Source organism: Rhinoraja longicauda, chromosome 18 (assembly GCF_053455715.1).
Source record: "Rhinoraja longicauda isolate Sanriku21f chromosome 18, sRhiLon1.1, whole genome shotgun sequence".
Classification (NCBI taxonomy): domain Eukaryota; kingdom Metazoa; phylum Chordata; class Chondrichthyes; order Rajiformes; family Arhynchobatidae; genus Rhinoraja; species Rhinoraja longicauda.
The window spans coordinates 38,218,938-38,246,094 of NC_135970.1; the positions used below are offsets into that span (position 1 = coordinate 38,218,938).

General features: G+C 46.5%; 1 protein-coding gene across 1 annotated transcript in view; it reads left to right on the top strand.

Moving 5' to 3' along the window:
* Positions 1-27,157, top strand: part of ano1a (anoctamin 1, calcium activated chloride channel a) — a 218,615-nt gene that overhangs the window by 27,629 nt on the left and 163,829 nt on the right. The window contains exon 3 of the mRNA XM_078414914.1: positions 19,642-19,832. Coding sequence (XP_078271040.1) covers positions 19,642-19,832 — 191 coding nt within the window. The remainder of the gene's footprint in view (positions 1-19,641; positions 19,833-27,157) is intronic.

Here is a 27,157-nt window from a genome sequence, read left to right on the forward strand (position 1 = left end):
AGTGAGGTTGTAAGATGGATTCAACAATGGCTGAATGGGAGATACCAGAGGGTAATGGTTGACAATTGTATGTCAGGTTGGAGGCCAGTGTCTAGTGGAGTACCCCAAGGATCTGTGTTGGGTCCACTGTTGTTTGTCATTTACATTAATGATCTGGATGATGGTGTGGCAAATTGGATTAGTAAATATGCTGGGCGGCACGGTAGCGCAGCGGTAGAGTTGCTGCTTTACAGCGAATGCAGCACCGGAGACTCAGGTTCGATCCTGACTACAGGTGCTGCACTGTAAGGAGTTTGTACGTTCTCCCCGTGACCTGCGTGGGTTTTCTCCGAGATCTTCGGTTTCCTCCCACACTCCAAAGACGTACAGGTATGTAGGTTAATTGGCTGGGTAAATGTAAAAAATTGTCCCTAGTGGGTGTAGGATAGTGTTAATGTACGGGGATCACTGGGCGGCACGGACTTGGAGGGCCGAAAAGGCCTGTTTCCGGCTGTTTAGATATGATATGATACTAAGATAGGTGGTGTAGTTAATAATGAAGTAGAGTTTCAAAGTCTACAGAGAGACTTGGGCCTTTTGGAAGGGTGGGCTGAAAGATGGCAGATGGAGTTTAATGCTGATAAGTGTGAGGTGCTGCATTTTGGTAGGGCAAATCAAAATAGGACGTACAGGGTAAATGGTAGGGAATTGAGGAATGCAGTGGAACAGAGGGATCTGGGAATAACTATGCATTGTTCCCTGAAGGTGGAATCTCATGTGGATAGGGTGGTGAATAAGGCGTTTGGTATGCTTGCCTTTATAAATCAGAGCATCGAATATAGAAGTTGGGATGTAATGTTAAAATTGTACAGGGCATTGGTGAGGCCGAATCTGGAGTATGGTGTGCAGTTCTGGTCGCCAAATTATAGAAAGGATGTCGACAAAATGGAGAGGGTACAGAGGAGATTTATTAGAATGTTGCCTGGGTTTCAGCACTTAAGCTACAGAGAGAGGTTGAACAGGTTGGGTCTTTATTCTTTGGAGCGTAGAAGGTTGAGGGGGGACTTGATAGAGGTTTTTTAAATTTTAAGAGGGACGGACAGAGTTGACGTGGGTAGGCTTTTCCCCTTGAGAGTGGGGAAGATTCCAACAAGGGGACATAACTTTAGAATTGAGGGACAAAAGTTTAGGGGTAACATGAGGGGTAATTTCTTTACTCAGAGGGTGGTGGCTGTATGGAATGGGCTTCCGGTGGAAGTGGTGGAGGCAGGCTCGCTTTTATTATTTAAGAGTAAATTGGATAGGTATATGGATGAGAGGGGATTGGAGGGTTATGGTCTGAGAGCAGGTAGATGAGACTAGGTCAGAGAGAGTGGTCGGTGTGGACTGGTAGGGCCGAACGGGCCTGTTTCCGTGCTGTAGTTGTTATATGGTTATATGGTTATAATTCCAGTGTATACAAGCCTAGTCGCTCCAGTCTTCCAACATATGACAGTCCCGCCATTCCGGGAATTAACCTAGTAAACCTACGCTGCACGCCCTCAATAGCAAAAATATCCTTCCTCAAATTTGGAGACCAAAACTGCACACAGTACTCCAGGTGCGGTCTCACTAGGGCCCTGTACAAATGCAGAAGGACCTCTTTGCTCCTATACTCAACTCCTCTTGTTATGAAGGCCAACATTCCATTGGCTTTCTTCACTGCCTGCTGTACCTGCATGCTTCCTTTCAGTGACTGATGCACTAAGACACCCAGATCGCGTTGTACGTCCCCTGTTCCTAACTTGACACCATTCAGATAATACTCTGCCTTTCTATTCCTACCACCAAAATGGATAACCTCACACTTATCCACATTAAACTGCATCTGCCATGCATCCGCCCACTCACACAACCTGTCCAAGTCACCTTGGAACCTCATAGCATCTTCCTCACAGTTCACACTACCACCCAGCTTTGTATCATCTGCAAATTTGCTAATGGTGCTTTTAATCCCTTCATCCAAGTCATTAATGTATATAATGTGTAGGAAGGAACTGCAGATGCTGGTTTACAACGAAGATAGACACAAAAATCTGGAGTAACTCAGCGGGCCAGGCAGCATCTCTGGAGAGAAGGAATGGGCGATGTTTCGGGTCGAGACCCTTCTTCAGACTGAGAGTCAGGGGGGAGGTAAACGAGAGATAAAGACGGTGATATTGAGATATGGAATAAACGGATGAAAGATATGCAAAGAAGCAACGATGATAAAGGAAACAGGCCATTGTTAGCTGTTTGTTAGATGAGAACGAGCTATGGACAATCAGACTCAACAAGAGGACTTTAAAGATAATACAAGGACTCGCGCGGGGGAGGGACGGAGAGAGAGGGAATGCAAGGGTTACTTGAAGTTAGAGAAATCCATACTCATACTGCTGGGTTGTAAGCTGACCAAACGAAATATGAGGTGCTGTTTCTCCAATTTGCATTTGGCCTCATTCTGACAATGACGGGTACCCGTAAAAGGGACCACATCACCCCGATTCTGGCCTCTCTCCACTGGCTCCCAGTACGGTACAGAATCAACTTCAAGCTCCTCCTATTCACATACAAAGCCCTAAACGGGCTTCCCCCCCCCCCCCACCCCCATATCAAAAATCTTCTACCCCACCACTCTATCTCCAGGTCCCTCAGGTCAGCCAACTTGGGGCTACTGATTATCCCGCGGTCTAGGCTTAAGCTCAGGGGTGACCGCGCTTTTGCGGTTGCAGCTCCTAGACTGTGGAACAGCATCCCTCTCCCCATCAGAACTGCCCCCTCCATCGACTCCTTTAAGTCCAGGCTCAAAACCTATTTCTACTCCCTAGCGTTTGAGGCCCTCTGAGGGGGCGCTGTGAATTGTTTATGTATGTGCTGTTATGTTTGTGTGCCATTGTATGTTCGTTCTTAGTACCTGAACTGATGTACAGCACTTTGGTCAACGTGGGTTGTTTTTAAATGTGCTGTACAAATAAAATTGTATAAATTTAACAAATTTATTTGTACAAATAAATTTGACTTGACTTGAAAATGGACTTGACTTGACTTGAATGAAATGTAGGTGAACCACCTTAACATCTGAAGACCTTCCATGTATGAACATCCTCTGTTCTTGCATCTGTTAAAAGCAAAACAACCTTCTACCAAAGTGAGCCAATGTTTGAAGAGACGGGTACATTAATTGTACCAGAGCTGGAGTATTATTCTATCTTCTCCCAAGATGCTAAATACGAATGGATGTTCTGAGGCCTGCTTGTTTTTGTTTAAGGAAATTAAATCTCCAGCTTAAATGGTGTATAAAATCATGAGAGGAATAGATCGGGTAGATGCACAGAGTCTCTTGCCCAGAGTAGGTGAATCGAGGACCAGAGGACATAGGTTTAAGGTGAAAGGGAAAAGATTTAATAGGAATCTGAGGGGTAACTTTTTCACACAAAGGGTGGTGGGTGTATGTAACGAGCTGCCAGAGGAGGTAGTTGAGGCTGGGACTATCCCAACATTTAAAAAACAGTTAGACAGGTACATGGCTAGAACAGGTTTGGAGGGATGTGGACCAAATGCGGGCAGGTAAAATTAGCTGGGACATGTTGGCCGGTGTGGGCAAGTTGGGCCGAATAGCCTGTTTCCACGCTGCATCACTCTATGACTCTATAACAGGAAAAAACCCACTCAGTCAGTCTGAAGGATCCCGACCTACAATATTGCCTGTTCATTCCCTCCACAGTCTTGCCTTTTGTATTTTGCTTGTGAAATAATTTTCTCGTTGCTCGGGAATAACAGGGTTGTGAAGACAAAATAACATGGATATGCATGAAATGGAAGGGGTATGGATCATGTGCTGGCAGATGAGATTAGTTTATCTTGGCATCATGTTCAGCACAGACATTGTGGGCCGAAGGGCCAGTTCCAGTTCTGTACCTTTTTATTTTCTAAAGCAGTTGGAAACAGTGCGCTGGAGAAGCAGCATCTGCAGTTCCTTCCTCCACGGCCTCCCCCCCACCCCCCCACCCCCCCCCAAACCCAATCTGCATCCTTAAATTTGCCAGGCTTTGCCCCACACCCATCTCTCCTTTCCAGCTTTCTCCCAACCCTCCTCAATCAGTCTGAAGAAGGGTCCCGACCCAAAATGTCTGCAAGATTCCACGGCAGTGATGTGGGCCAAAGGGCATGTTTACATGCCGTGTCTTTCCGTCAGTCAGTCAGTTCACTCGTAAATTAGTTTAGTTTAGTTTGGTTTAGAGATGCAGCGCGGAAACAGGCCCTTCGGCCCATCGGGTCCTCACTGACCAGCGATCCCCGCACATTAAGACTGCCCCACACACACACACACACACACACACACACACGACGGACAATTTTACATTTCACACAATTACACCAAGCCAATTAACCTACAAACCGGTACGTCTCCGGAGTGTGGGAGGAAGATTATTAAGGGGCTGGACACGTTAGAGGCAGGAAACATGTTCCCAATGTTGGGGGAGTCCAGAACCAGGGGCCACAGTTTAAGAATAAGGGGTAGGCCATTTAGAACGGAGATGAGGAAAAACTATTTCAGTCAGAGAGTTGTGAATCTGTGGAATTCACTGCCTCAGAAGGCAGTGGAGGCCAGTCCTCTGAATGCATTCAAGAGAGAGCTAGATAGAGCTCTTAAGGATAGCGGAGTCAGGGGGTATGGGGAGAAGGCAGGAACGGGGTACTGATTGAGAATGATCAGCCATGATCACATTGAATGGCGGTGCTGGCTCGAAGGGCCGAATGGTCTCTTCCTGCACCTATTGTCTATTGTCTATTGCCTATTATCTAAATTTCTGTCTCTTTCAATGGAGATAAAATTCAATGGAGATTAAATTGGAACGATTAAGTGTAACCTCACACAGGGATCTGATAGTAGAATAAGAGGAACAATGATTTGAGAGAGGATTATTGAGGGTACAGATCAGGGGGTATGGGGAGAAGGCAGGAACGGGGTACTGATTGAGAATGATCAGCCATGATCACATTGAATGGTGGTGCTGGCTCGAAGGGCTCGAAGGCCCGAAAGAGGTATTGTTTATTGTCTATTGAAACCCGAAGATCTCGGAGAAAACCCATGCGGTCACAGGGAGAACGTACAGACAAGCGGCCGTAGTCAGTCTCTGTTTCTGCAGGGCAGTAGCTCTACCACTTCACCACTGTGCCACCCACACCATGATATTATCCTGTAATGACTTAGACGGAGGGATTAAAAGTACCATTAGCAAATTTGCAGATGATACTAAGTTGGGGGGTAGTGTGAATTGTGAGGAAGATGCAATAAGGCTGCAGGGTGACCTGGACAGGTTGTGTGAGTGGGCGGATACATGGCAGATGCAGTTTAATGTAGATAAGTGTGAGGTTATTCACTTTGGAAGTAAGAATAGAAAGGCAGATTATTATCTGAATGGTGTCAAGTTAGGAGGAGGGGGAGTTCAACGAGATCTGGGTGTCCTAGTGCATCAGTCAATGAAAGGAAGCATGCAGGTTCAGCAGGCAGTGAAGAAAGCCAATGGAATGTTGGCCTTCGTAACAAGAGGAGTTGAGTATAGGAGCAAAGAGGTCCTTCTACAGTTGTACCGGGCCCTGGTGAGACCGCACCTGGAGTACTGTGTGCAGTTTTGGTCTCCAAATTTGAGGAAGGATATTCTTGCTATGGAGGGCGTGCAGCGTAGGTTCACTAGATTAATTCCCGGAATGGCGGGACTGTCGTATGTTGAAAGGCTGGAGCGATTGGGCTTGTATACACTGGAATTTAGAAGGATGAGGGGGGATCTTATTGAAACATATAAGATAATTAGGGGATTGGACACATTAGAGGCAGATAACATGTTCCCAATGTTGGGGGAGTCCAGAACAAGGGGCCACAGTTTGAGAATAAGGGGTAGGCCATTTAGAACGGAGATGAGGAAGAACTTTTTCAGTCAGAGGGTGGTGAAGGTGTGGAATTCTCTGCCTCAGAAGGCAGTGGAGGCCAGTTCGTTGGATGCTTTCAAGAGAGAGCTGGATAGAGCTCTTAAGGATAGCGGAGTGAGGGGGTATGGGGAGAAGGCAGGAACGGGGTACTGATTGATAGTGATCAGCCATGATCGCATTGAATGGCGGTGCTGGCTCGAAGGGCTGAATGGCCTACTCCTGCACCTATTGTCTATTGTCTATTGTCTATTGTCTAATATTATTACAGGAGAGAGCTGGCCCAGAAGGCTGCGTGGCCTCACTCTGTTCCTGTTTCTTACACACACAGTGGCAAACGTACAGCCAACATCTAATGATATTCATCCTGGGATCTAATCTTGGGAAGATTTACGACGATATCGCCAGGGCTCGAGGGTCTGAGCTGTAGGGAGAGGTGGAGTAGGCTGGGACTCTATTCCTTGGAGCACAGGAGGATGAGGGGAGATCTTATAGAGGTGTTATAAAATCATGACAGGAATAGATCGGGTACATGCACACGGCCTCTAGCCCAGAGTAGGCGAATCGAGGACCAGAGGACATAGGTTTAAGGTGAAGGGGAAAAGATTTAAACAGGAATCTGAGGGGTGGCTTTTTCACACAGAGTGGGGTGGGTGCATGGAACGAGCTGGCAGAGGAGGTAGTTGAGGCTGGGACTATCCCAACGTTTAAGAAACGGTTGGACAGGTACATGAATAGGACAGGTTTAGAGGGATATGGGCCAGGTGGGTTTGGTGTAGATGGGACATGTTGGCCAGTGTGGGCCTGTTTCAACACTGTATGACTCTAATCAGATGGCGGGTTGGATTGAACGACAAAGCCACTTGTTCCTGGCCATAGCGTGGGAAGTCTGTCCAAGGGGAAGCCCAGCTTATATGACAATCAAATGCTTTTGGAAGATAGTTTTACCGGTCTATTTTTAAATGGAAATGCTCGTGCTCGGAGGGCTATTAACAAAGTAGCTTGTGCAGTGATCAAGTGGTTGAGTTAGCCGCGGCGGTGTGCATGCCACAGTGTTGCTGTCATGTAGTGTAGACCATTAACACCAAATCCTTGACATTCATTTCATGGTCACAAGCCCATGTACAGGACTTTGGTGTGGGCCAGTACATCTTCAGATCCGGGCTGTACTATAAATGGCACACTCATCGGGATACGGTTTATTCCATCAATTTCTCCAGAGATGCAGAATGTAACCTCAGCTAAGATGTCAGTATTGCACACGGATCGTGTGTGAGCGTAATAAATTGGGCATTTAGATTTAGAGATTTAGAGATACAGCGCAGAAACAGGCCCTTCGGCCCACCGGGTCCGTGCCGCCCAGCGATCCCCGCACATTAACACTATCCAACACACACTAGGGACAATTTTTTTACCCAGTCAATTAACCTACATACCTGCACGTCTTTGGAGTGTGGGAGGAAACCAAAGATCTCGGAGAAAACCCACACAGGTCACGGGGAGAACGTACAAACTCCGTACAGACGGCGCCCGTAGTCAGGATCGAACCTGAGCCTCCGGCGTAGCATTCGCTGTAAGGCAGCAACTCTGCCGCTGCGCCACCCATTTGTCCTGTGTCATACGCATTGCTGTTACTTTGTTTGCGATACGACACGATACCATAGAACTTCATTCGTCCCCGGAGGGAAATTGGTCTGCCAACAGTCACGGCGAGTGGCTGTTGGCTGGCTGCCGTGTGCACAGCGCCTTCACCGGAACGCACAAACAAACAAATAAACACAGGCTTATCCCCTGGGTAGAGGATTCTAAAACTGGAGTTTTAGTTTGTGACTTTTTTTATTTTAAAAGGGCCAGTGGCCCACATTCGATCCTGACCTCAGGTGCTGTCTTCATGGGATTTGCATGTTCTATCTGTGAACGCTTTGATTTCCTCCCACACCCCAAAGTCGTACTGGGTTGTAGGTTACTTAGTTTAGTATAGAGACACAGTGTGGAAACAGGCCCTTCGGCCCACCAAGTCCATGCCGACCAGCGATCCCCGCACACTAACACTATCCTGCACACTCTAGGGGGACGGAAGCCAATTAACCTACGTCTTTGGAGTGTGGAGTGTGGGAGGAAATCGGAGCACCCGGAGTAAACCCACACGGGTCACGGGGAGAACGTACAAACTCCGTACAAACAGCACCCGTAGTGAGGATCAAACCCGGGTCTCTGGCGCTGTGAGGCAGCAACTCTCCCTCTACACCACCATGCCGCCCTTGTTCTCTGTTACTTGTTATGACAATAGACAATAGGTGCAGGAGTAGGTCATTTGGCCCTTCGAGGCAGCACCACCATTCAATGTGATCATGGCTGATCATCCTCAATCAGTACCCCGTTCCTGCCTTCTCCCCATACCCCCTGACTTGCTATCCTTAAGAGCTCTATCTAGCTCTCTCTTGAATGCATCCAGAGAATTGCTCCCCACTGCCTTCTGAGGCAGTGAATTCCACAGATTTACAACTCTCTGACTGAAAAAGGTTTTTCCTCATCTCCGTTCTAAATGGCCTACCCCTTATTCTTAAACTGTGGCCCCTGGTTCTGGACTCCCCCAACATTGGGAACATGTTCTTGTTAATTGCCTCTGGAGTTTAGGGAGTAAATGAGATGCGGGAGAACATGGATCTAGTATGAACGGGCGATCGATGGTCGGCGTGGACTCGGTGGGCCGAAGGGCTTTATCCCTAAACTAAATTAAACTAAATCTTTTTTTAAATTGATGTTCTCCTGTACCATTTTTAAAGTGATGGCCAGAATTCCACAGATTCACAACTCTCTGACTGAAAAAGTTTTTCCTCATCTCAGTTCTAAGAAAAAGTTTTTCCTCATCTCAGTTCTAAACATAGTTAAAGAAGGTTTGTCACAAATTCAACTTAAACCCCTTTGCTTTTTAATTCTAATCCTGAAGCAATAGAGAGCAGATCTTTGCTTTGGGAATCTATAACCATGTTTACTCATGTGGCAACCTTGGACAATTTTAGTTTAGTTTAGTTTAGAGGCGCAATGCGGGAACAGCCCCTTCACCTCGACTAGCGATCCCCGCACACTAACACTATCCTACACACACTAGGGGCAATTTATACCAAGCCACTTAACCTACAAACCTGTGCCTCTTCAGAGTGTGGGAGGAAACCAAAGATCTCTGGGATGGCAGGACTTTCATATGAAGAAAGACTGGATAGACTCGGCTTATACTCGCTGGAATTTAGAAGACTGAGGGGGGATCTTATAGAAACATATAAAATTCTTAAGGGGTTGGAGAGGCTAGATGCGGGAAGATTGTTCCCAATGTTGGGGAAGTCCAGAACCAGGGGTCACAGCTTAAGGATAAGGGGGAAGTCTTTTAGGACCGAGATGAGAAAACATTTCTTCACACAGAGAGTGGTGAGTCTGTGGAATTCTCTGCCACAGAAGGTAGTTGAGGCCAGTTCATTGGCTATATTTAAGAGGGAGTTAGATGTGGCCCTTGTAGCTAAAGGGATCAGGGGGTATGGAGAGAAGGCAGGTACAGGTTACTGAGCTGGATGATCAGCCATGATCATATTGAATGGCAGTGCAGGCTCGAAGGGCCTACTCCTGCACCTATTTCCTATGTTTCTATGTTTCTATCTCAGAGAAAACCCACGCAGGTCACGGGGAGAAGGTGCAAATTCCGTACAGAGGAGTGTGGAATGGTTCACTGTGAGCTGAGGGGGAAGGTGACAATGTGGCATACAACAGTAATATTTAATCAGGAGGGCAGTAGAACTAGTCAGAGAACTAGGAGGGGGGAGGGATGGAGAGAGAGGGAAAGCAAAGGTTACTTGAAGTTAGAGTCTCTCACTCTTCGGTTGTTACACACTTTTCCTTCTTTGTTCTTTATTTTCACCGCACTCATTTCTTGTCTCACACGTCAAGTACATTATGGTCAGCAAGATTTTCACATGAAAAATATCTCTCGCGTCTATGTTTGATAATCATCACTGTCATTAAGATGCATGGGGCAATCCTGTGTGCGCTAAATGGCCTACCCCTTATTCTTAAACTGTGGCCCCTGGTTCTGGACTCCCCCAACATTGGGAACATGTTCTTGTTAATTGCCTCTGGAGTTTAGGGAGTAAATGAGAAGCGGGAGAACATGGATCTAGTATGAACGGGCGATCGATGGTCGGCGTGGACTCGGTGGGCCGAAGGGCTTTATCCCTAAACTAAATTAAACTAAATCTTTTTTTAAATTGATGTAATCCTGAAGTAATCCAGGATGTTTATAGGACTTTGGTTTGGCCACATTTGGAGAAATGCGTGCAGTTGTGGCCACCCCATTATAGGAAGAAATTGGAGCCTTTGGAAATGGTGCCAGCGGAGGTTTATAAGAATGATAGACACAAAAAGCTGGAGTAACTCAGCAGGCCAGACAGCAACAGAAAAAGAACAGGTGATGTTTCAGGTCGAGACCCTTCTTTCAGACTGAGGGTCAGGGGAGAGGGAAAGGAGAGATATAGACGGTGATAGAGTCATAGAGTTATAGAGTGATGCAGCGTGGAAACAGGCCCTTTGGCCCAACTAGCCCACACCAGCCAACATGTCTCACCTACACCAATCTCACCTGCCTGTGATTTGGGTCATATCCCTCCAAACTTATCCTATCCATGTACCTGTCTAACTGTTTCTTAAACGTTGGGATAGTCCCAGCCTCAACTACCTCCACTGGCAGCTTGTTCTATACACCCACCACCCTTTGTGTGAAAAAGTTACCCCTCAGAGTCCTATTAAATCTTTTCCCCTGCACCTTGAACCTATGTCCTCTGGTCCTATATTCCCCTACTCTGGCCAAGAGATTTTGTGCATCTACCCAATCTATTCCTCTCATGATTTTATACACCTCTATAAGATCACTCCTCACCCTCCTGCTCTCCAAGGAATAGAGTCCCAGCCTACTCAACCTCTCCTGAGAGCCCAGATCCTCTAGTTCTGGCAACATCCTCGTAAATCTTCTCTGAACCCTTTCAAGCTTGACAATATCTTTCCTATAACATGGTGCCCAGATCTGAACACAATACTCTAAATGCGGTCTGACCAACGTCTTATACAACTGCAACATGACCTCCCAACTGATGTAGAGAGATAGAAACATAGAAACATAGAAAAATAGAAAATAGGTGCAGGAGTAGGCCATTCGGCCCTTCGAGCCTGCACCGCCATTCAATATGATCATGGCTGATCATTCAGCTCAGTAGCCTGTACCTGCCTTCTCTCCATACCCCCTGATCCCTTTAGCAAAAAGGGCCACATCTAACTCCCTCTTAAATATAGCCAATGAACTGGCCTCAACTACCTTCTGTGGCAGAGAATTCCACAGACTCACCACTCTCTGTGTGAAGAAATGTTTTCTCATCTCGGTCCTAAAAGACTTCCCCCTTATCCTCAAGCTGTGACCCCTGGTTCTGGACTCCCCCAACATCGGGAACAATCTTCCCACATCTAGCCTCTCCAACCCCTTAAGAATTTTATGTGTTTCTATAAGATCCCCCCTCAGTCTTCTAAATTCCAGCGAGTACAAGCCCAGTCTATCTAGTCTTTCCTCATATGTAAGTCCCGCCATCCCAGGGATCAATCTGGTGAACCTTCTCTGTACTCCCTCTAAGGCAAGAACGTCTTTCCTCAGGTTAGGAGACCAAAACTGCACACAATACTCCAGGTGCGGTCTCACCAAGGCCCTGTACAACTGCAGCAGAACCTCCCTGCTCCTAAACTCAAATCCTCTTGCTATGAATGCCAACATACCATTCGCTTTCTTCACTGCCTGCTGCACCTGCATGCTTGCTTTCAATGACTGGTGCACCATGACACCCAGGTCACGTTGCATCTCCCCTTCTCCCAATCGGTCACCATTCAGGTAATACTCTGCTTTCCTGTTCTTGTCGCCAAAGTGGATAACCTCACATTTATCCACATTATATTGCATCTGCCATGCATTTGCCCACTCGCCTAATCTATCCAAGTCACTCTGCAGCCTCCTAGCATCCTCCTCGCAGCTAACACTGCCACCCAGCTTCGTGTCATCCGCAAACTTAGAGATGTTGCATTCAATTCCCTCATCCAAATCATTAATATACACTGTAAATAACTGGGGTCCCAGCACTGAGCCTTGCGGTACCCCACTAGTCACTGCCTGCCATTCCGAAAAGGACCCGTTTATTCCTACTCTTTGCTTCCTGTCCGCCAACCAATTTTCTATCCACCTCAACACTGAACCCTCAATACCGTGTGCTTTAAGTTTGTACACCAATCTCCTATGTGGGACCTTGTCGAAGGCCTTCTGAAAGTCCAGATATAACACATCAACTGGTTCTCCCTTATCCACTCTACTAGTTACATCCTCGAAAAATTCTATAAGATTCGTCAGGCATGATTTGCCTTTGGTAAATCCATGCTGACTTTGTCCGATGATTTCACCACTTTCCAAATGTAATGTTATCACATCTTTAATAACTGACTCTAGCATTTTCCCCACTACCGATATAGAACAAATGAATGATAGATATGGAAAAAAGTAACGATGATAAAGGAAACTGGCCATTGTTAACTGCGTGCTAAGCGAGAACGAGTACAGACAATGAGGCTCAACAAGCCATCTTAGAAGATGGTACAACTTGGGTGGGGGAGGGAAGGAGAGGGAGGGAATGGTTACTTGAAGTTAGTGAAATCAATAGTCATACTACCGGGTTGTCAGCTGCCCAGCGAAATATGAGATGCCGTTCCTCCAATTTGGCCTTACTCTGACGATGGAGGAGGCCTAGGACAGAAAGGTCCATTTGGGAATGGGAAGGGGAGTTAAAGTGTTTGGCACCCGGGAAGAGATGGATATAACAGAAATGAACATGTTGTAATTGGGCATCAAAGCTGCATCATTTTTTACTTCGTTTTTATTCATGGCGTTTGGATGTTTCTGGCAACTTATTTCAACACAGCCTCTTCAATACAAATATACTACACCTTATGGTCTCAACTGCCCTTCAAGTCAAGTCAAGTCAAGTCAATTTGTCACATACACATACAAGATGTGCAGTGAAATGAAAGTAGATAGGTCTTAGACAAGCATCTCAGATGCAGCACTAGTGCATAGTAGCAGTACACTGAGACAGTACCACATTTTGCGGCACTTTCAAGTCCCAGTTGCGACAGGTGTGGAGTTCCTACCAAAGATACTGGAGGAACAAGATAGACCACTCGACCCTAAAAACCGTAGTGTGTCACGGCACCATTTTAGTAAGCAGAAACTTGCAGAAACATGTTAAAAGAAAAATAACAAAAATCTGTGAATTGATACACGAGATATATTCTGCATTTTTACGGTATCATCACACATACTGTTCCCCCAAAACACTGCTTACACTGCGAGAGGCAGAGCGAACGGCGGGTTTTGCCTACTAAAATGGCGGACGTTACGCTCCTTTGCGTACTACACTTCAGTATGGGCGATTTCAACGGAGTGGCTCATCTTGCTCCTCTAGTATCTTTGGTTCTTACCCTGGCCACGAAGGCCCGTGGTCCTGGCGGCGTTGCAGGGTCGGCCTGGCCAAGCCGTTGGTGTCCTCCTCCGCTGCTCCACCACTCTGTGCCGCTGCAGGGCGCCGCGTGCAGTCCACTCGCTAGGCCATCTCGGAGCGGCACCCGGTTCAGTCAAGTTCCAGGTCAGGCAGCAACTGTGGGAGGGAGTGGACAGGCGACATTTCAGGTCGGGAGGTGGTTTCATAGAATTAGGTTGTAAATGCAAAACGTTTATTCTTTTCGGTATGCACCCAAACCACACAACACCAATCAAGAAGTCTTCTAGAAATGCCGGTGAATTTTTGCCGAAGGCACAATCTTAGTGGGAATGCTACACAGTTTATTAGTTTAGTTTAGAGATACAGCGTGGAAACAGGCCCTTCGGCCCACCGAGTCCGAGCCGACCAGTGATCCCTGCACACTAACGCTATCCTGCACACACTGGGGACAATTTACAATTTTATTCAAAGACAATTAACCTACAAACCTGCATGTCTTTGGAGTGTGGGAGAAAACCGAAGCACCCGGAGAAAACCCACGCAGGTCACGGAGAGGGGACGTGCAAACTCCGTACAGACAGCGGCAGTAGTCAGGATCGAACTTGGGTCTCTGGCGCTGTGAGGCAGCAACTCTACCGCTGCGCCCTATATATATATAAATATAATTTTTTAATATTTAAAAAAATATATATATATAGATATTTATGTGTGTATAAAACAGCTAAGGCAGATACCAGATCCACTCAACATGAGGCAGTTAGGAGCGAAAAGTTGGAGTGAAAGGGAAAGCTGCTGTCTGTAGACGAGTCCTCACCACAAACATGCCCGTTAAGAGCAGTGAAGTGTTTCAACCTCAAAAGGAAAGGGCACACGGACTCAATGGGCAAGGCCAGACCTCGAATTGGAAACCAGAAAAACATCAGCCAAGTTGTAATGGTGACTCTTGTTTCAGAACGTCACATAGAGCAGCTCGTTAAATGTCGAAATTGATGAGCAGCATGAAAATGAACATTTAACTGGGATCGGTGTCACTGCTGGCAAGAGCAAAATAGTGCATTAATTTTTAAAATAAATTTAAAGTTAAGATTCAGTATTTTGATATAAACATTAACATAGTTGTTTTCTGCTCAATTGCAGACACAGAGACGTGTCCTTGAACACATTCAGCAAACCCTCCCTCAATAAAGAGGACATTGAATGCAAAAACAAATTCTCCAAGAGACTAATCACTCCAGTTTAGTTTAGAGATACAGCGCAGAAACAAAGGCCCTTCGGCCCACCGAGTCCGCGCCGACCAGCGATCCCCGTACACTAACGCTATCCTACACACACTGGGGACAATTTACAATTTTACCGAAGCTAATTCACCTACAAACCTGTACGTCTTTGGAGTGCGGGAAGAAATTGGAGCACCCGGGGAAAACCCATGCAGTCACGGGGAGAACGTACAAACTCCGTACGGACAGCACCCGTGGTCAGGATGGAACCTGGGTCTCTGGCGCTGTGAGGCAGCAGCACTACCCGCTACGCCACTGTACCGCCTCGAGCTCAAGTGAAATGGGTAGTTTCTCATAATGGTCGCCTAACATTATGTTCGCATAATATAACATAACAGACCAGTCCTGCTTGGAAAGGATTAGCTCAATTAATTGAAAGTGGATTGAAAATATGTTTAATATTAGCAATTTACATCCGCATGTTGATTAGCTTTGAGAGCAGGATGGGACAGTGGCGCAGCGGTAGAGTTGCTGCCTTACAACGCCAGAGACCCAGGTTCCATCCTGACTACGGGTCTTGTCTGTACAGAGTTTGTATAGAGGGGTTGGACACGTTAGACAATAGACAAAAGGTGCAGGAGGAGGCCATTCGGCCCTTTGAGCCAGCACCGCCATTCAATGTGATCATGGCTGATCATTCTCAATCAGTACCCCGTTCCTGCCTTCTCCCCATACCCCCTGACTCCGCTATCCTTAAGAGCTCTATCCAGCTCTCTCTTGAATGCATTCAGAGGATTGGCCTCCACGTTAGAGGCAGGAAACATGTTCCCAATGTTGGGAGAGTCCAGAACAAGGGGCCACAGTTTAAGAACAAGGGGTAGGCCATTTAGAACTGAGATGAGGAAAAACTTTTCAGTCAGAGAGTTGTGAATCTGTGGAATTCTCTGCCTCAGAAGGCAGTGGAGGCCAATCCTCTGAATGCATTCAAGAGAGAGCTAGATAGAGCTCTTAAGCATAGCGGAGTCAGGGGGTATGGGGAGAAGGCAGGAACGGGGTACTGATTGAGAATGATCAGCCATAATCACATTGACTGGCTCGAAGGGCCGAATGGCCTACTCCTGCACCTATTGTCTATTGTCTCCCCGTGACCTGCCTGGGTTTTCCCCGAGATCTTCGGTTGCCTTCCACACTCCAGAGACGTACAGGTTTGTAGGTTTAACTGGCTTGGTGTAAATGTAAATCGTCGCTCATATGTGTGAGGTAGTGTTAGTGTGCGGGGATCACTGGTCGGCGCGGACCAGTGGTGTAACTGGAGTAACTGGAGTAAAGCTCCAGTAAAAGCTGAAGTAACTCAGCGGGTCTGACAGTATCCCTGGAGAATTGGAATAGGTGATGTTTCAGGTCTGAAGATGGATCTCAACCCAAAACATCTTCTATTCCTTTTCTCCAGAGATGCTGTCTGACCTGCTGAGTTACTCCAGGTTTTTGTGTCTATCTGAGAGCTAGTTATGTGCAGGAAGGAACTGCAGATGCTGGTTTAAACCGAAGATTGACACAAAATATTGGAGTAACTCAGCGGGACAGGCAGCATCTCTGGAGAGAAGGAATTCCTTCTGCCTGTCCCGCTGAGTTACTCCAGCATTTTTGTGTCTATTTTGAGAGTTGGTTATGTTCCCTTCAATGAGTTTGGAGATAATGATCAACGATGCTACAATAGCCACACTTGATTCCTCTCCAAAACTCCAGAATCAAAACAAGAAATTCTAGAGCAGATAAGGCACTAAGAGAATTTGAAACGCAGATAATCAGTTAAACGTTATTAAATTAGTCTCTCTCTTTCATTTCTTTCCAAGGGTGGAAACAAATCAGTGCGGCATATGTAAATAAATGAGTCAACACTACCGAGCAACAGGGTGGCCCTGTAGTGCAGCGGTTAGTGCTGCTGCCTGACAGCAAGATGAGTCTTGAACAAGGTGCAGCACCCTGGCACAGCTGGTAGATCTGCTTGCTCACAGCGCCAGAGACACGGGTTCGATCCTGCCCTCGGGTGCTGCCTGTGTGGAGTTTGCACGTTCTTCCAGTGACCCCTCTGGGTTACCTCCCACATCACAAAGACGTGCAAGTTTGTCGGTTAATTGGCCCTCTGTAAAATTGTCCCGAGTGTTTGGGGAGAGTGGAACAGCAGGGAACTAGTGTGAACCAATGATCGATGGTTGGCATGGACTCTGTGGGCCCTCAGGTCTGTTTCCATGCTGTATCTATGAACGAACCAACTAGTTCCACCGTCCTCCTGATTAAATATGATTACTGATTGTATTGCCTCCTTGACACCTTCCCCTCAGCTAACAATGTACCATTCTCCATTTCCTTGATCACTGTCGCCTTTGATCTGCCTTTTCACACCTTACCCTTCAACATCTCCGTATCTCCATCTCCCCTAGGGACGCCAACTATCTCACTCCCAAATACGGGACAAGGTGACGTCACCGCCCCGCGCCCCACCCAGCCAGCGGCCACATGCTCCCCGCTCCACCAATGGCGGCCGCACGGGCCAGGAGGAGGGTTGCTACACAACCACCGTTAGGCGGCGCCCGGGCCTCCGGACCTAGACAGTCCGGAGCTAAAATGTCGGAAACCTAGAGTGTCGGGATGTAAATTTTCGGGACATACAGCGTTGGGGCCTGCACTGTTCGGGCCTACACTGTCCGGGCCTACAGTATCCGGGCCTACAGCGCCCTCCGGGCCTAATATGGGGCAACGGCAGTCCCGTACGGGACAAACCAATTTAGCCCAAAATACGGGATGTCCTGGCTAATACGGGACAGTTGGCAACAAAAATTTGACACTGACCAACACAAGACAGACGTTCAGAAACCTGGCCTTGCCGAGGCAGGTAATGGGGATTGGTAATGGGGATTGTCACAAAATAAAAACAGGAAAAGGCCAGAAAAGTTTAAGGATGGAATCTCACACCTCAGAGTCTTGGCAGCTGGAAACCAGCGAATGGACTAAAATCAATAGGAAGGAACCAGTCTGAGGAAGGGTCTCGACCCGAAAGGTCACCTATTCCTTCTCCCCAGAGACGCTGCCTGACCCGCTGAGTTACTCCAGCTTCCAGTGTCTATCTTCAGGATCAGTGATGGCCGAGTGGCGTAAGATCACAAGATATTGTAGAGAGTTGTGGACGCAGCCCGGACCATCACACCAAACCAACATCCCTTCCATTGACTCCATCTACACTTCACGCTGCCTCGGCAAGGCCAGCAGCATAATCAAGGATGAGTCGCATCCTGACCACTCCCTCTTCTCCCCTCTCCCATCGGACAAGAGGTACAGAAGTGTGAATCATTTCCAGATTCAGGGACAGTTTCTTCCCAACTATCATCAGGCAACTGAACCATCCTGTCAACAACTAGAGAGCTGTCCCAAGCTGCGACCTAGCTCATTGGAGACCCTCGGACAATCCTTCATTGAACTTTACTGGACTTTATCTGGCATGATACATTATTTCCTTCATTGTGTATCCGTACTGGTTCGAAGGGCCGAATGGCCTACTCCTGCACCTATTGTCTATTGTCTACATTGTGGATAGCTCAATTGTAATCATGTATCAAAAAAGCTTTTCACTGTACCTCACTCAGTACATGTGACAATAAACTGAACTAAACATTGAGGATTAAATGTCATTGAGTCATACAGTCATACAGCATGAACCAGGCCCTTCAGCCCAACTTGTCCAGTCCGACCAAAATGCCTCATCTAAGCTAGTCCCATTTGTCCGCATTTGGTCCATATCCTTCTATACCTTTCCTAGCCATTTAGGTCTGGAGGTCATAGAGATGGAGTAGTGGTGGGTTTAAAAAAATTGCATGTTAAAATGGAGCGGCACGGTGGCGCAGCGGTAGAGTTGCTGCCTTGCAGCGCCAGAGATCCGGGTTCGATCCTGACTGCGGGTGCTGTCTGTACGGAGTTTATCCATTCTCCCCGTGTCCGTGTGGGTTTCCCCCAGGAGCTCCAGTTTCCCCCCACACTCCAAAGGTGTGCAGGTTTGTAGGCTAATTGGCTATGGATAAAAATTGGAATTTGGCCGTGGCGTGGAGGATAGTGCACGTGTGGTATAGGGTGATCGCTGGTCGGCGCGGACCCGGCGGGCCAAAGGGCCCGTTTCCGCGCCGTATCTCTAGACCAAACTAAACTAAAGCAGTGTTTAACCGTGAGCCCCAGCGAGGGTCAGTGTACACAAGGATGGGAGGTTGAAATGAATGGTCCAAATGAAGAGGTGGCAGCAAAGTTTCAGATAACTTGGATACATTGAAAGCAGAAGTAGGAGTGTGCTGGAATAGGCAAGTCCAGCAGAAGCATTGGCAAGGATGAAGATTTTAGCCACAGATGGCCAATTAGGCCTGATGGAGTTGGGCAATTTTTGATGAAAGGTTTTCAGATTTTAAAAAAAATTGAACCATTTTTAGTTTTGTTAAAGTACTAGACCAAGTCTAGACTAGACCAAACCTCTCCTGCATTCGTGCAGTGCTCTCTCCTCCCCCACTCCCACTCCCCTCTCCTCCCTCCCTCTCCCCCCTCCCCCTCTCCCTCCCCTTCCTCTCCCCCCAATCCATCCCCCTTAATCCCTCTTATCCCCCCTCCCTCCCTTCCCCCATGCCCTCCCTCCACCCCCCTCCCTCCCTAGGAGATAGATTTAAACTTTAAAATGTGAATAACTTTAAAAATACAACACCGATTTCAATGAAACTTCTTCCATTAGCACCAAAGGGACGACGGTGAGTAAGTTGGGCTGAAATTGTCGCGCTATCGTGTACCGTTTTGGCTGTAGTTCAGGAACAAACAAACGAACAAACAAACAAACGAGAGTTTTAGTATATAGATATTTAACGTTGCATTTAGAAGTTCTCAATTCTTGCCTCTTTTAGATACAGACAAGGGTGAGGGGAAGAGAAACACTGCCCTCCTGCCAGAGTCGGTGGAGAAACTACAGTCGTTCAAAAACCCCATGATGTTCCACAATGAGGTGCACTGTTCCCAACCTGTAACAAACAAAAATGTTGACATTATCAAGATAAAAAGGATTGAAGACATAGGATATGCACAGTCAGAATCTGTGGTAAGTACAAGGTTTTTCTCGTGAAGTTGAAAATAACTTCCTCCCCGCCCTTCTTGCGGTTCATTGAGATTCTCCATTCATGTCCACACTAAATTGCAATCAAAACTCAAAGTCCTCGTGCTTTAACACCAGGATAAGCGCTCGACCAAGAAAACTGTGCCCAAAGCCAAAGTCGTAGTCAAGAGAGAGTTAGTTTTAGCTCTTTGGGCAAACGGAATCAAGGGATATGGGGAGGAAATACCGGCACAGTGGCGCAGCGGTAGAGTTGCTGCCTTACAGCGAATGCAGCGCCGGAGACCCGGGTTCGATCCCGACTGCGGGCGCCGTCTGTACGGAGTTTGTACGTTCTCCCCGTGACCTGCATGGGTTTTCTCCGAGATCTTCGGTTTGCTCCCACACTCCAGAGACGTGCAGGTTTGTAGGTTAATTGGCTTGGTATAAGTGTACAATTGTCCCTGGTGTGTGTGGGATAGTGTTAGTGTGCGGGGATTGCTGGTCGGTGCGGACTCGGTGGGCCGAAGGGCCTGTTACCGCGCTGCATCGCTAAATTAAACGAAACTAAAGTAAACTAAGAAAATTAGGCCGTGAAACCATGAATTATAATTTCCTTCCCACCACATTCAAAATAACAATTCAATAATTCAATGCTACGTTATTGTCACGTGTACCTAGGTCGAGTGAATTGCTCTGTTCTTGCACACAATCTGGTAAAATTATGCAGCTGACCACCTAGACTCTTCATTATGAATAATAATAACACTGCATCACAATAACACAATACCACGATATGTTGACGTGTTTAACTGACACTGTTAACAGCAGAGGTGAAAGTATTACAATCACTCAATGGTTTACAAGTTGATTATGTCAGCACTCAAGATTGGCAACTGAATCAAGCATAGACACAGAAATGCTGGAGTAACTCAGCGGGTCAGGCAGCATCTCTGGAGAAAAAGGGTGGGTGGGTGGTGTTCCGGGTGAAACTGAAGAAGTGACCAACACCCAGGGCAGCCCGACCGTTCCAGGCTGAAGAAAGGTCCCGACCCGAAACTTCACCCATCCTTTTTCTCCAGAGATGCTGCCTGACCCGCTGAGTTACTCCAACACTTTGTGTCCATCTTCAGTAGAAGTAAATAAATAAATCCAGAAGGTTGGTTCACGTCAGGCTGTTGGTTCCTTTTCCAACCATCTTTTGGATGTTAGTGTGATCAATTGCATTCGGTAACCACAATGCCAATGTTAACTGATACTTACACAATTTCCTTCATATTGTGAAATGCTCCAAAACTCTTCGTTGGAGCTTTGCCAAACACACATTGGGAGACATTAGGGTAGAAAGGCCAACAGTCTCTTCAGGGGTGGTCTTATGGAACGCCTTAAAGAAGAAGACTTTCTATAAGAAGACGCTCATAAGACGAAGAAAGGAAAGAGAAGTAGAGAGGAGTAGGCTGGGCCATGGAGAGTTTAAGGACTCTGCAGGTGAAGATGCAAATGTGGCCTGTGCAGTTTTATACAGCTGCCACATGAATGGCCTCCCAACTTTTATACTCAACGCTCCGACCGATAAAAACTAGCTTGCCATATGCATTCTTTACCACTCTATCCACTTTAGAGTTTAGAGATACAGCTTGGAAACAGGGCCTTCGGCCCACCAAGTCCATGCAGAACTATCACCCTGTACACTCGTAATGTCCGACACACTAGAGACAATGTACAATTTACAGGAGCCCAATTAACCTACAAACCTGTACGTCTTTGAAGTGCGGGATGAAACTGGAGCTCCCGCAGGAAGCCCACGTGGTCACAGGGAGTGGGTATAAACTCCGTACCTACAGCGCCCATAGTCAGGATTGAACTCGGCTTTCTGGTGCGGTGAGGCGGCTAAATGGCGCCCAATTTGTGCTGCCATTTTCAGTGAGCCGTGGACTTGTATTCCAGGAGCCCTCCGTGTGTATCTTCCACCCTTCTCTAAAGGCCCAAAACGTTTCTTGTCCATTCCTTCCGCAGATGCTGCCTGACACATTGACTTCCTCCAGCGCTTTGTGCTTTCATTAAAGTCATCAGTGATAGGAGCAGAATTAGGCCATTCGGGCCCATCAAGTCTACTCTGCCATTCAATCATGGCTGATCTATCTCTCCCCCCGCACCCCACTCTCCTGCCTTCTCCCCATAACCCCTCACACCCGTCCTAACCTTTGACACAAGGGACCAGCATCTGCAGTTCCTTGTGTCTTCAAGCTAACTCACTCACGAGATCTGATCCATCCTTCCCAGCTGAGTACCTCTTTCTCCACATCCTTCGCATTGCAGGCTCCAACTTTGATACCATTGATATTTAAACTCCTTCAATCTTATTTCATGGTTGCAAAGATTCCCTTATTTGGTTAAAAAAAATAGAGGGAGACATGTCAAATACTTCAGAGGAGTAACATTGTTTAATTAATTGAGAAAAGCCAGGCCAATACATGGGTTGGAAACTCCTTTCATTTTGTCTACACTTCAAAAACGAGAGGAAGAGAGACGAGATAAGAAACTGTTAGTCTAGGAGATTTCGTGGTCAGTAAAACATTAACCTCCATTCGGTCTTGACAGATGTTGGTTATTACCATTGATGGGAACCAGCTGCTAACCGAAATATTCTTTTGTCTTCAAAGTCTATAATACACTCCTGGTCCCCATGGTTCCGGACATTAACTCTAAATTTCTCCAGGGATTGACAAGGTAGATGTTCAGAGCAAAGATACTAGAGGAGCAAGATGAACCACTCCGTCTATACTGAAGTGTAGTACGCAAAGGAGCGTAACGTTCGCCATTTTAGTAAGCAAAACCCGCCGTTCGCTCTGCCTCTCGCAGTGTAATCAGTGTTTTGGCGGAACAGTATGTGTGATGATGCCGTAAAAATGCAGAATATATCTCTTCTATCAATTCACAGATTTTTGTTATTTTTCTTTTTAAATGTTTTTACATGTTTCTGCCTACTAAAATGGCGCCTTGACATACTACGTTTTTTAGGGTGGAGTGGTCTATCTTGCTCTGCTCTACTATCTTTGGTTCAGAGGCTGAGTCTCCTAGCTGGAGATCGAAGAGCTAAGACAGTCTTAGAATATGAATGCACCCATTTAGGAATTAAGATGTGCTAAAGCTTCTTCATTCAGAAGGTTGTGAATCTTTGGAACACCCTGTTTGTGTTTAATCATTGCATATATATGAGGCTGAGATTTTTGGTCTTAAAGAATCTTCAGACTGAAGGAGGATCTCAACTTTAAACGTCACCTACCCATGTTCTCCAGTGATGCTGTCTGACCCGTTGAGTTACTCCAGCACTCTGTGTCCTTTTGAAAAAATTTAGGGCACTCTTCTGAAAATATACACTCTAACTTTGCTATCAATGCAAGTTTATTTGACTTTGACACAAAGTGCTGGAAGAACTCAGCGGGTCAGGCAACATCTGTGGAGGAAATGGACCGATGACATTTTGGGTCGGGACCCTTCTACATAACGATGATCAGTCTGAAGAAGGGTCCTGACCCGAAACATAGTCTGCCCATTCCCTTAACAGATGTGCCTGACCCGCTGAGTTCCTCTGGCACTTTGAGCTTTACTTATATTTAAGAACTATTGATGTTATCCCCTGCAATACTATTCTCTGGAGGCACAAGAGATTGCAGATACTGGGTCCTGTTCTCCAATTTGTTGGTGATATGAATAATCTAGAATCTAATCAGTCTAGAATAATCAAAGAAGAAGCTTCTCTTTGATAATTTGTTTCATTGTTTTTTTATCTTGCTGCTGTATTAGTTTATCTAAATGAGATTATTCTGGTGATTTGGAACGATTCCTGCACCACTATGAAGTATTTTTCAGATTTACCTTCCTTCTATCCAGTCGGGTTTAGTTTAGTTTAGTTTAGTTTAGAGATACAGCACGGAAACAGGCCTTTCAGCCCACCGGGTCCGCGCCGACCAGCGATCCCCACCTATTAACACGATCCTACACTCACTAGGGACCATTTTTACATTTATACCAAGCCAGTTAACCAACATACCTGCACGCCTTTGGAGTGTGGGAGGAAACTGAAGATCTCGGAGAAAACCAATGCAGGTGATGGGAAGAACGTACAAACTCCGTACAGAAAGCACCCGTGGTCGGGATCGAACCCGGGTCTCCGGCGCTGCATTCACTGCAAGGCAGCAACTCTACCGCTGCGCCACCGTGCCGCTATTCACAATGTTCAATTCCATCCTCAGAAAATTCAGCAGTCCACACCTACCTGCACATAGAGTCATAGAGTTGTACAGTGTGCAAACAGGCCCTTCAGCCCAACTTGCCCATGCTGACCAAGGTGGTTATCTGAGCTAGCCCCATTTACTTGTGCTTGGCCCATAGCCCTCTAAAGCTTTCCTATCCACACACCTGTTTAAATATCACTTCAATATTGTCATTGTACTCTAACAGCTCAATCTACATACTCACTCCAGTCTGTGTAAAAAAACCTTCCCCTCAAGTCCCCTTTAAATCTTTCCCCTCTCACCTTTAACCTACGCCCTTTAGTTTTAGACTCTCCTACCCTAGGAAGAATATTGTGATTTTTCATCTTATCTATGCCCTTCATGATCTAATAAACCTCTCTGAGCTCCCCCCCTCAGCCTCCAATGCTCCAAAGATAGCCACGGCCTATCTAACTTTTCCTTATAACTCATGCCCTTCAGTCCCGGCATCTTTTCCAGCATGATAACATTCTTCCTCCAGCCAGGCAACTGGAACAGCACACAATACTCCAAGCATGGTCTCACCAATGTCTTGTGCAATTACCAGTTGACATCCCCAACTCTTGTACTCTATTCATTGACCGTTGATGGCAAACGTGCCAAATGCCTTCTTCACCACTCTGTCCACCTGTGTCACCACTTTCAGGGACTATGTAGTATAAGAAAATAACTGCAGATGCTGGTACAAATCGAAGGTATTTATTCACAAAATGCTGGAGTAACTCAGCAGGTCAGGCAGCATCTCGGGAGAGAAGGAATGGGTGACGTTTCGGGTCGAGACCCTTCTTCAGACTGAACTTCAGTCTGAAGAAGGGTCTTGACCTGAAACGTCACCCATTCCTTCTCTCCCGAGATGCTGCCTGACCTGCTGAATTACTCCAGCATTTTGTGAATAAATACCTTCAGGCACTATGTACTTGTACTTCTAGCTAGGTATGTGTTTCACAACACTCTCCAGGGCCCTATCATTTACTGTTGGCTCAGCGTTAGTGTTGCTGCCTTACAGCGCCAGGGACCCGGGTTCGATCCTGACCACTGGTACAGTCTGTACCAAGTTCGTACATTCTCCCTGTGACTGTGTGGGTTTCCTCCCACACTCCAAAGACACACAGGTTTGTCGGCTAATTGGCTTGGTAAAATTGTAAATTGTTCCTAGTGTGTAGTAGGATAGTGTTAGTGTGTGGGGATCACTGGTCAGTCTGGACTCGGTGGGCCGAAGGGCCGGTTTCTGTGCTGTATCCCTAAACTCTAAAACATTGACTGTATAAATCCCGCCCTGGTTTAACTCCCCAAATTGAAACACTTCATAATTGGCCAAGTTCAATTCCATCTGCCATTCCTTTACCAATTTCTCAGTTAACCTGATCATGTTGCAATCTTAAATAACTCAAGTGGGGCCACGTAAGTCATGTGATGACAAGGAAAGGTCAGAAACTGGACAATGTGAGGTGAATGATTGATGCCCTTGCATTGTGAAGTCTATCATCAATTCATCAAGTCAAGAACATGATAAAATACATTCCACTGTATGGCTGAGTGCAGTGCCAAAAACACTCTGAAGGTTTGATAGCAGAGTTGTGAATTTGTGGAATTCTCTGCCACAGAGGGCAGTGGAGGCCAATTCACTGGATGAATTTAAAAGCGAGTTAGATAGAGCTCTAGGGGCTAGTGGAATCAAGGGATATGGGGAGAAGGCAGGCACAGGTTACTGATTGTGGACAATCAGCCATGGTAAAGGAATGGCAGATGGAATTGAATTTGGCCACAATGAATGGCGGTGCTGGCTCGAAGAGCCAAATGGCCTCCTCCTACACCTATTTTCTATGTTTCTGTGTTTCTATAGACACAAAATGCTGGGGTAACTCAGTGGGAGGGCAGCATCTCTGGAGAGAAGAAATGGGTGACGTTTCGGGTTGAGACCCTTCTTCAGACTAAGAGTCAGGAGAGAGGGAAACTGGAGATATGAAAGGGTTCAAAAAATGAATTTATGGATGTGAACCCATGCTGTAAATCCAAACACTCCATAAAGAATGTATCGACTGGTATAATATTCACTGGAATTTAGAAGGATGAAAGGGGATCTCATAGAAACATATACAATTCTTAAGGGATTGGACAGGCTAGCTGCAGGAAAAATGTTCCCCACGTTGGGGGAGTCCAGAACCGGGGGGGTCACAGTTTAAGAACAAGGGGTAGGCCATTTCGGACTGAAATGGGGAGAAAAAAAATTGCACCCAGAGAGTTGTGAATCAGTGGAATTCTCTGCCACAGAAGGCAGTGGAGGCCAATTCACTGCATGTATTCAAGAGAGAGTCACGTATACCTCTTAGGGCTAACGGAATCAAGGGATATGGGGAGAAAACAGGAACGGGGTATTGATTCTGATCAGCCATGATCGTATTGAATGGCGGAGCTGGCTTGAAGGGCCGAATGGCCTACTCCTGGCCCTATGTTTCTATGTTTCTACGTTAATATACCCTTCGAAAGTATGGAAGACCATTTGTTGATGTGTTTCTTTCACATCTTCAGGGTGAACCCAGCACTAGCACTAGCAGTCATGGGCTTACATATGTTAAGAGTAACAACATAATAAAATGTCCTATAAGTAGCGAAGGGATAAGTATCCAATTAATGTATTTTGGTGGTGTTGGCCCAGACATCAGAAGAATGGTATCTCTTATTTTGAACAGCCCTGGAGTCTCTGTCTGCCCGATCAAGTTTTTAGGACCTTGGTGTTCTCTGAAACACAACACCTCTGAAAGAAAAACTGCACTAAAATGTCAGCTGAAGTTTTATGGCCGAGACTTGGCAGACAGCTTGAAATACCCTGACTGTATTTTAAAGATGAGCATGCTATCACCGGGTAAAACTCAGCATAATGATGTTGGAGAAAGAAAGAAAGTAGGGATAAGCACCAACCTAATCCGCAGTTTCCACTAGTGGGAGAGTCTAAGACCAGAGGCCACAGCCTCAGAATAAAGGACAGAGGCCGAAGGTGCAAGGGAACACGAGAACGATCCCAGGAATGAGTGGGTTAGCGGATGATGAGCGTTTGAC